General features: G+C 54.2%; 2 protein-coding genes and 1 non-coding gene across 3 annotated transcripts; 1 reads left to right on the top strand and 2 right to left on the bottom strand.

The window, feature by feature from the left end:
* Positions 1-10: 10 nt before the first annotated feature.
* Positions 11-6,685, top strand: STEHIDRAFT_153426 (uncharacterized protein; the record flags this gene model as incomplete). Its single annotated transcript, XM_007300681.1, has 8 exons — positions 11-40; positions 110-181; positions 766-1,893; positions 1,951-2,283; positions 4,594-4,881; positions 5,082-5,198; positions 5,262-6,128; positions 6,209-6,685. The coding sequence occupies 8 exons, from the start codon at positions 11-13 to the stop codon at positions 6,683-6,685; spliced, it is 3,312 nt and encodes a 1,103-aa protein (XP_007300743.1).
* A 1,523-nt stretch (positions 6,686-8,208) lies between these two features.
* Positions 8,209-9,476, bottom strand: STEHIDRAFT_73740 (DUF1783-domain-containing protein). Its single transcript, XM_007300492.1, has 5 exons — positions 9,232-9,476; positions 8,948-9,166; positions 8,805-8,859; positions 8,636-8,695; positions 8,209-8,519 (listed from the first exon to the last, which is right to left on the bottom strand). Exons 1-5 carry the CDS (start codon positions 9,463-9,465, stop codon positions 8,458-8,460), a joined length of 630 nt encoding a protein of 209 aa, XP_007300554.1. The 5' UTR covers positions 9,466-9,476; the 3' UTR covers positions 8,209-8,457.
* A 737-nt stretch (positions 9,477-10,213) lies between these two features.
* On the bottom strand, positions 10,214-10,287 carry STEHIDRAFT_t82. Its single transcript has one exon. It is a non-coding gene; the product is annotated as a tRNA-Val (tRNA).
* Between the last annotated feature and the right edge of the window lie 50 nt (positions 10,288-10,337).

The following is a 10,337-nucleotide window of genomic DNA, read 5'->3' as shown; positions in this document are numbered from 1 at the left end:
ATTCTTACTGATGTACGACAAGGAGAACATCTGGATGAAGGTAAGAAAGGGAGACAATGGATGGCGGGCCACATAAGCTTTTGCTTACCTCCTCACGAAATTTTATCAGGATGTCAACTGGAACGGTGTTGATGAAGTCGGCAGCGTCGAGCTCAACGTCGGACATGGCGGCGGCGGTGTCGTGGGCGAAAGAAAGGAGCACACAAAATTGTATTCGAAATTTTCGGACATTTTTTGGGAATTGACGAATCACAGCAGTACTTGGGTGCAGTCAGACGCGTTGTTGACGCATTGTTTGTACGGGCGGACAAGCGCAGCACATGCTTATCAATCTGCGACACAGTGTGCAGCCTCCGCCCAAGGTGTCGCACTTTGTCTCGGACCCGCCGTACCCGATCAAGGTGTGGTGCTATACTTTGTATATACTCCCCTCCATCCTCTTCCCCCTCCCTCCTCGTTGCCACCGTTACTCCCCTGCCCGCTGTCGCCATCATCGTCCCTGTCCCCACGTCCATATGTCGTGTGTCAGCAAGTGGCACTGGGCCACAGAGAGTACATCGACTGTTCTCGATGGTCACGGTCGACAGCGTCCCGAGGAATGTCGGCGTAGCCATCGAGTGGTTAATTCCTCTTAGATACAGTGATCTACGACGTCGTGGTAGCACATGCGCGCTGAAACTGGACGCGGGGTGGGCGCGTCAATTGTCTCCACTGTTTACCTTAGATCTGCTCTCATCATCGTGCTCATCATTGTCCTCCACCTAGGTGGCCAACGCTATGCCACCGCCGCCTGCTGCTGGGTCCCACAGCACTATTCCCCTGCAATCATCAACAAACTTGCTCTCTCCCCCACACGCCCCCACCGAGGGCTTCGCCATCCCCACCTGGTCGTTCCAGGAATCTTACGAGACGATTGTCTCGACCCAGGGCGGATATTACGCCGACACCTTCACCGCTCCCCCAGTCGCCTATCAATCGTCCGGCGGAGCAATCGCTCACGATACCGCCTACGACAGCGTCCCGGGCGTCACTTATCGTGTCACGGGTCAGAGCGCGTCCAACGCAGCAATACCTGACGATAGTGCACACGACCTGCAGTCCCGCTCAGTCGAACCCCAGCCTGCTCCCGGCTGGCGTCCGGGCGGGAGTAGGTGGCTTGACGTCTACTTTTGGGCCAAGGAGGTCGCGATGAAGACGAGGGGCACCTCGTACGATGCCCCCGGCTACGCGCAGGCTCCATCGTTCGACGAGACGTCTGTCCCTACGCCGAGGCCGATTCGTACCATCAATCCCACACCTGGAGGAATGGCCACTCCCACCGCCCAACCCCCTCCTATCGACGTCAACGCCAACGGCGCCAACAACGTTCAGCCCTCGGGCACATCCGAATCTCAGCCTGATCCCAGCTGGCGTCCGGGCGGGATCAAGTGGCTGAATATCCGGTATTGGGCCACGGGGGTCGCGCTGAAGACGAGTTGCGCCTCGTACAACGATCTCGGCTACGAACCGTCGCCACAATCCGACGACACGTCTGCCTCTACGCCGAGGCCGACTCGCACCACCGACACCACACGTGGCGGAATGTCCACTCCCACCGCGGCGGTCGACACTGAGGTCGACACCCTACCGACTCGGGTTCCCTCACCCAACGCGACGCCGAGGCCACTTCGCGTCATCAACGTCACGCCTGGACATACACCCACTCCCCGACCGGCGGCGAACACTGATACTCGACCCGCTCAAGTGCCCCAACCGTCCGGGCCCGCGTTCGACGTCGACGCAATGGTCGCTAGGGCATACGACGAGACTGCCCAGGATATACAGGAGACACAGGACCAAACTACAACGTGCATCACGGAGCTCGCCGTGGTGGTGACGGAGCGGAGGCTCATCGTGAGTTCACATGTGTAGCATGATCTTCTGTCCCCTGACACTGACAATCACATCTAGACGCCACCGCCACATAAGGAGCGACCGGACACACCCACGACAGCAATGGCCGTCGACTGCTTACTGCGGGCCGACTTGCGCAGGGGCTTTTACGATCTGCTCAAGATGGCTATTCAGCCCCGATACGTCGCCGAGCCCGCTCCTGCATTGCTCCCGAAAGGGACGGAGGCGAACCTGAAGTTGTGGGGATCGAAGGTCGAGGAGATAGCGGTGGCGGATGTGGAGGCGGACGCGAGGGGCGTTCACCTGTGGCAGCCGAGGGCGTGGGGGATGAGACACATGGCGGATATCCAGAGGATGGAGGATATCGCGGATGTCTTCGCGGAGAATTTCGTGAGGCTGTATGCGCCACGGGGGTGAGTGCGTTCGTTCTCTCTGGGGGGTTGCCGGCGGGGGTTTGAGGGGTGCGTTCGAGGGAGAGACGATGGATTGGTGGAGGGGTGGGGTGGAGGCGGAGTCGAACCAGGGTTGTTTCAAGGTTCGGGAATGAGTGTTTTGCAGACGATAGGGTGCCTGTACGATGTGTGTGTACGTTAGGGTTTGATGTTTCGTTCGTGGGGGAAGGATGTTGACGTGGTCCAAAATGGACCTGGGAGTGTGTTTTGGGTACGTACGGACGCTACGTACCTCGTTTGTGTTTCTCTGCCTCGTCTCTCCTATCCGTCTGCCTGAGTTCTCCGGTCGTTACGACGCTCGTACATGTCGGGGACGGAATCGGCTGTGTTTCGCATATCCGTATTTATTTGGTGGCATGTTTGTTCGTCGAGGTTTGAATGTACTATTACCTACCATGTCTGAGTCCAAAGGAACAAATTTCAGCTACATCATCCAGCCTGATCAGCGAAAATCTGATAACTCACATACCTGTCCGAGCGAACTACCTCAGTCCGCGGTCGGCGTGTCCTGCTCGCCCGGGTAAGCGATTACAGTGTTCCGTGTTTTGACGCATAGTGCAGCACAAAGTGTCGTCAAAGAAAGAACGAAAGGAGTAGAACCTTTATTCGAGACCGAAAAGGCCCCAAAATGGAGGACAACGACAGAGGGTAACCGGCAATTCCCGTTCCTTATTGTGGGACCAGGGGCGCCCGCTGTGTCGACGTGTCCTCGGAAACACCACCGTTGCACGGGGAACCGGCTCAGCGCAGTGAGGTCGCAAGGGCAAGGTTCCAATTGGGTCTGTTTGGGACCATCACGACCTTTACCGTGCCGTGTGTCTACGTCTCTCTGAGTCCTTTTTTGGTCCTTTTCGACGATTCTACATCGTCTCATCTACGAACTTTGATTGCTCTTTAGGTATGTTGCATGCATATTTGTACAAGCTGGTTTTCTGAGTGAATGATTCTATTTCTAATCATTGAATCGTCCAGCGACCAGAATGTAGCAGACTTGTAGCAGACTATTACGACTCAGGAGAAGCATCCGTCAAACGCAAATATCGAGAACTTGGTTCATTCAGTTCTTTTTTAATGCTCGCAATCGAAGGCTCTGTCACGATCAATCCAAACGCTCTCTCGTTATCTTCCGTGCACGAATTTCACGGCTTTCAATCAAGGAACATCACGCTCAAAAGAACAGCCCAGTTCATTGTTTTGCTCCGAAAATGGGTATGAAAAGATTCTTGTCCATTCCATTGGACCTTACACGTCTCGTTTTGTTCATGCGATGTCCGCGTCGTTGAGTCTTGATGCTCGATTTATCACCTGGATTGGAAGTAGATTCATATCCCAGCCTCGGCGTGAAGTGTAAGGATTAAAAGCCCGACATTGGATGATATGGGCACCACGTACGGTAGGCGAAAGTGCACAATCATGTTTATGGCCTGAGTAGGCAAAGAGAAACTTCGGTTGAACAAACACAATCGTGTTCATGACGATCTGGGTCGATAAAGAGAAAAGATCACGCTAGTGGGCCGAACGGTTACAATCGCATTCAAGACGACTTGATTCGACAAAGGAAAAAAAATTACATCGTCGGCTCCCATTGATGGCTGTGGATGTTGGCCTTCGACGTTGTGGGACAAATGAGCGTCTCGAGGGCGCCGGCGGGGGATAAAGCAGGAAACCAAAGGATAAGAATCGTCGGAGAATATGCCTGATCGAAAAGACAATCGACAGAAGATGTTCCTCTACGAAGAGGCTCTTTGAGCGTATGTCGGACGACGAGCGCCGATTGCATACAGACAATGCAATGGCTAGCGATGTGGCGACGAGAACAAAGTCGCATTGAGGTTAAGTGGCTCAAAGGGCCATATCTAAAGCCGACAAAATCGAGCTCGCGCACGGACCATGCATAAAGGAATGACCTGTTAAACAAAGAAATCAACGAAGACACACGAGTAACACGCTCACGGATAATCAAATAGCGCACGATGACACGCTACACTATTTCGAGGAACAAAAGTTGACCAGGGGTTCCGTGCCGTGCCGGAGGACGTGCCGGTGTCCATAAGAAGGCACGGACTTCAGCCCTCTCTCATCCTCCCTTGTCCTCCTCCTCCTCCACGACGTCAATGCGAACAACAAGAAATCCGCTACAGAGTACACTAGCTCCAATGGCAAGTGTTTCAGTACTATGAATTACGGCTGCAGAGACAATGGTAGAGAGTGACTCACATAGGGCGATGTTGCTTTGTTTGTGCCACAGTCTTCAAAGCCCACCACCGCCGTCCGCCACAACGCACTGCAACCGCCAACGATCGCCGGGGCCGACCAGCCTCAGCTGTCGCATTCTTGGGGCATCAAAGCTGCGAAGAAGAATCGAGATGAGAATTCGAGAAATTCGGGAGACACAACAGATGAAGGTACCAGTGCCACACAGGTAAGCACTCCCTCCACCCTTCGTAACTTTCGATCCCTCTCTGCGTCCTCCTCTCCTCGCCGCCGTCCACGTCCCGTTCCCATCGCTGTCTCCGCACCCATATGTCTCATATTGGTGTGTCGCGATGTGTCATGGAGGGTAGTCTGGCTGCCCATGATGTCATGTGTCATGGCCGACGGTCCTCTGGGCCACCGGCTGTATCCATCAGACAGTCAAGAGGTCCTCAGGGATAGCGACGTCCAAGACGGGGCGAACCAGCAATATCCACTACTTACACTACCGTTTGCTCATCATGTTCACGTCCTACACCGTAGGTACACAATGAGACACAACCGACGAACTCTATCCGCTGTGTTGCACGACGAGTCCGAAGAATACTGTCCCGGAGGGGCAAGGTTCATCGTACGCATGAGCGCTCAACCGCACTCGAGGTACGTCCATGCCCTTCATCTTCCTTTGTCCGAAGTCTGGGGCTGACGCAAGTTATCGTGAAGACAAAGGAAAAGGATGAGATCGATTTCCTCAACCTCGCCCCTAACACTGCGCAACTACACGATCTCCCTGTCCTACCTTTGACGGGGCAGGCTTCACCCCAGCATTGCCACTCGCCAGGTCCTTTGACGACGACTCAGGTCTTCACCCAGCCCATCCTCGACCAACGAGTAGCCAACGCGCAAACACTTGACCAATCCGCGAACCAAGGCTTCAGGAAACCTCCTGTCTACACCAGGAATGACTTCCAGCCCCCAACTCATTCGTTCGCTGACCTGCCCGGGCTCTTGGTAGCTTCCATTGAGGACTGCTTTTACTGCTCACATCCACCACCTCAACGTCTCCACCGCCTCGTCTGCACCCCCGACGCACGGCAGCCCACGCTCGAGAAATCCCGAGATCAAGCTGAAGAACAGGAGATCGACACGAACGCGACACGCCACATCACAGACCAGACTGCGTGCGACGCCACAATGCCCTACGATGGCGCTCTCCCGGTCAGCATCCACTACATCACCCCACCACCGGTGTCAGGAGGCCGGTACATCGAGGTCAAGGAGCTGCACACAGACACAAACAGCGATATCAGTCAGCTCGTTGACTATGTTCGTCAGTTCGTGTTTGTGGCCTCCGAGGAGACGGACGCGTCTTCACCTTCCTCTAGCCCGGACGAGACGCGGTCGGCCACTCCGCAGCCTCTCAACTTCATCGACGTCACGCTTCGTAAGGATACAGGCCATACCCCGACACCCAACACCAGCCCCGGCGACGACGCTCAAGCTTCTCCTGCGGCTCAGGTTGCACAGGATAAGGAAGATAGTGAGAATACAACGCGTACCACTGAATGTGCCGTAGTACGGACCCTCAAGGTGAGTTCGCATTTGTACCCCGATCATCCGTCTCCTGATGCAGACGCTGACAACCCGCGCGCTTTGGACATCATCTCTAGTCATCCGAGCCGGAGGAGCTCGTGGAGGACATCAACTACCTCATGGACGGTGTTGAGGCGCCAGTGCCGTCTGCGCCCACGGACACGCGTGAAGGGGCTAAGGCTCCTGTCCGTGCTCCTTCTCCGCCAACGAGGCGCAGCGCTAGGGTCAAAAAACGCACACAACCCTCGGCCACCATCGATACTGGGCGTACAGTGATATCGTCGCACACTCAGTGCCTCACGGAGTCCGTCGCCACTTCAGAGACAGAAGAAGAGCAGGACGAGGGGCTGGCGCTTCCTGTGTCCGACGATAAGGCATGGGAAGAGTCCTACCAGGAGAGGCTAGCGAGAGCGAAGGCTATCGAGGGGTTGTGGATGCCGAGACCGACGGGGGTGCGGTATTTGGCGAATATGAGGCGGATGGAGGATATCGCGACGAGGTTCGAGGGGGAGTTCATCAGGCCGTACGTGCCGGGGTTCATCGGGGGTGGGTAGATTCCCAACGCTGTTTCACTCCCCTTCCTTCGGCCTCACCTGCTTTCACTACTCCTGATCCATCCAACATGGAAACAACCCCTTTCCCACCTTGTCATACCCCAGTCCAGCCTCCACCCTCTCGCCGTCGTCGTCTGCATCACCGCCCATATGAAGAGGTTCGCGGGGATGGCTTAGGATTGGTAGGAGGGAGAAGATGAAGAGGCGGCGTCGGGCGAAGAGGTGTAAGTTGACAAGTGAGGGATCCTGGACGACTCAAAGCTTTCGGAACGGGCAGGTGCAGAGCGGTGGAATGCGTGTACCGCACGCTATGGCGACGTGCGTGTGCGTTGACCAGACGGGGGTAAGGACAATCAGAAGAGCGAGAGAGAGGAGAAAAAGAAAGTGAGGGAGAAAAAGAAACTGGAGAGAGAAGAGGCGAAGCAAACGTCTCGGTTTAGCTTTCGGATCGGATACGTACTGGCCGTACATACCGTTTCACCCTCCTCCCTCCTCCTTCGTCCGTCCTTCCGTCCAGGTTCGTTGGTCGTTACTGCGCTCACGCGAGCGCACACTTTCATGACCTATTCGTGGACGCCGCCAACATCGTCAAAGATCGTCACCAGTTCTTCTTTCCCGGAGTATAGGTACGAGCCGGGCGACCAGGTCAGGCAGCAAGGCTTCATCCGCCCATTCCCCCCGACTCTCTCCCCCCCTCCTCATCCGGATCCTCTTCCAGAAGTGTCAAGTCCACCAGAACAGCGCGCAAGAACGCCTCTTCACCTTACTCGACCCACCACGCTTCTCGGACACGTAGCCCCCAGCCTCAATCCGGACCAGAGCACCATGTGGCCTATATCCACGCCGGGGAGAATCGCCTGTCTTTCTTCTATCTGTCGAGGTCTGGATGTAATAGTCGTACTGCGCTTGCTGTCTGTCGAGGTCTGAATGTAATATCACCTGCTGAATCCGTGTTTCAAAAGTGAATATCAGCTTCATTCGTCACATTGAACGAAAGCCCGATATTGTGCATACCTGCCCGAGAGAACTACCTCATCTCACTATCTACGCCGTCCGCGTCGACGCCCACCTGGACATGCCACGCCATTAAGTATCCCGATAATTAACGCGTCCACGATCACGAAGTCATCGACCAAGAGAGGAAAACAAACAAAGCAGTGAGCCTTTCTACGAAATGGGCGGTGGAGGTCAAGCACAAGAAGTAACCGGGAGTTCACCGAGGCCGTCCTCTCGTTTTGGCTCGCTCAGTATGGTCATGTTCCGTCGTACCGGGACTTGGCTCTATAATTGCAGCCTTGAGCCGTCGCGTTCGTCGCGAGTCGTCGCGTTCACCACGGTAATGTTCATATGTAGTACCTTAGTACTCAGTAGTCGGTCTCGAACGTTCACGATGACTTTCTCTCGTGGCTCCTTGAGGGTCAAACGCTGAGATGCTGTCTTATTGCACACCACAGTGGCACGCATTAAATATCGAGCTCATCCAACAAGAAAGCGGACGATTCCTCAAGAAATATACCATCTCCCTCCTGCATTGACCCGGCAAGGAAACCCACTCGAGCGCTGGCCTAATGTCACAGTAATAAGTACCATACTGACCTGACACGCTAGAATATCCGAGAAGTGGCAACGATGATGAACGAGGAGTGATGGTGTGTGTTGATGCATTGCTCGGTTCGAAAGAAAGATGAGAGATAATATGACGGCTCTAATGTACATGCCATACCATGCAAGAAACGACAAGTCCGAATCCCACCCCAAATTGGCAGCTAGTATCAAGCCAACGATTCGGATATGTGCAGGACTTGGCCGTTGTCGGCGATTATTTTGAAGCGGACTATGTTCCGGGCAAGAAATCGAATGAGTGGGGACGTTGAAGTGGTTTGGTCGGGTGAGAGTGCGGTACAATGCGGAGTGGTGAGAGGGGAAGAGGGAAGAGGGAAGAGGACGTACGGATTGTCCAAGGCTCGCCTTTGCCTTTGCGGATACTGGTGAAATAGAGTGTTCCGGAACCTATGAAGCGCGTCGTTGTATGCGGTATCAGTACACCAATTTGAGAAAGTCCAGAAGAATATACGGAATCGGAAATAGGGGTTGAGAGAAGTAAACGGGATAGACATACCTTTGTGTCCCTTCACTCTGAAGCTAAGGTCAACGCTACCTTGCAGCATACTCACCTACCCCAGCAACAACACCACAACATAATCAGTCTCTCCCCTAACTTCTCCATACGCCTCCATAAGAGCACAAAACGAAACGACTCACCGACCCAGTAACCCACGGATCGCCATTCAACCACCAAGTCGGCTCCAACCTCACCGCCTCCCCAAGCACCTCCCTCACCTCCTCACTATTCTTAATCGTCGTCACGATCCTCTTCATAACCGACGTCGACAGCCTCTCTTGGTTCGCCATATACGTGAGGAACACCGCCCAGACGGAGACGCCGGCCGTACTAAGCAGGAGCAAGGTCGGCCATACTCGCTATTCATGCAGCCGAGCAAACAGTCAGTTTTCCGGAGTGTAGGGAGTAGAGAGGAGATGCGTACACGGTATGGAGGCAAGTCCCGCTGTGGAGGACGATGGTAGTACTCCCGAGGTTTGGACGGACCGTCGAAGGTTTCTGCGGGTGGGGGTGTTGAAGGTGGAGGTCTTGGAAGTTCTCCGGTCGCGTACGTTCGTCGGAAGGGAAGTGAACGAAGTGGATTCGGGGCTACGGTTCGTGTCCGCAGAGGTATTGTGAGTCCTGAGTGTGTTCTAGAAAGGGACCGTAGGGAGTACATGGTGGTTGAGGTGCGGAGGCTGAATTCAAGCAGGACCGGGTCTTGCCTATGGTTTGTGTGGCCCGCACGAGTTTCGCGCCACACCTATGGCAGGATTTGAGACAAGCCTCCCCGGCTGGTGAGAGACACAACAAAACGCTGATCCATTGAGTACACTAGCATGTGCCCGTGCGTCCGCACGGCTGCTTGACAATATTTTGATAGATAACAAAATGTCTGAGTGTGATAATTTTACGCTACCCCAAACCATGCCCGAAGGCTTTTGGCTCCTGTGCTCAAAATGCACAGTTGTTTTATGCGCCACGAAATGTTAAGCACTTTGGCCCGAAGGTATTTTGATGGTTTGGCCCCCGTGCACCAACCGTGCACCGTTGGCAGAAATGTATTTCGCTCCCGTGCTCGAAGCTGTTTGACTCCTATGCCCGAGGGATTTTGTCCCAATATTCAGGGATGTTTGGCTCCCCGTCTTTCATCTGCAATATATACAGAGATTGAAATTATTTTGAGGCCCGAGTCTTGGAGCCACACTGGAGGCACAGCAATGTTCGCCACACAGTTACTTGTTTGGACATAAACCGCCACGTTTCCGACACGTGGTTTGTCTCCACGTGGTTTGTCTCGAGACAACTGCCTCCCCATTAAGTATTAGATGACTAAATGATGTGAAAGGCTGGGAAAGAAGGAACACAAGATGATAGACTAGCACTGCTAGAGAATCAGAAAGCAAAAATCAACTATATGTTTCTTATGATTCGACCCAGGCTCGAACTGAGGACCTTCTGTGTGTTAGACAGATGCGATAACCAACTACGCCATCGAACCATACAAAAAGGTAGCTATGGAAATATATAATAGCATATTATATAATGAGC

This window comes from Stereum hirsutum (genome assembly GCF_000264905.1).
Source record: "Stereum hirsutum FP-91666 SS1 unplaced genomic scaffold STEHIscaffold_3, whole genome shotgun sequence".
Lineage (NCBI taxonomy): Eukaryota > Fungi > Basidiomycota > Agaricomycetes > Russulales > Stereaceae > Stereum > Stereum hirsutum.
This window is presented reverse-complemented; position numbering and strand designations above follow the sequence as displayed.

Excerpts from the sequence above, each read along its gene's own strand:
- STEHIDRAFT_73740 (XM_007300492.1), bottom strand. The coding sequence starts at position 9,465 with ATGTACTCCCTACGGTCCCTTTCTAGAACACACTCAGGACTCACAATA. Across the intron at positions 8,696-8,804 it reads CAGAGTGAAGGGACACAAAG|GTTCCGGAACACTCTATTTC; the intron begins GTATGTCTATCC and ends CGCGCTTCATAG. Across the intron at positions 8,520-8,635 it reads AGGCGAGCCTTGGACAATCC|TCCGCTTCAAAATAATCGCC; the intron begins GTACGTCCTCTT and ends CCCGGAACATAG.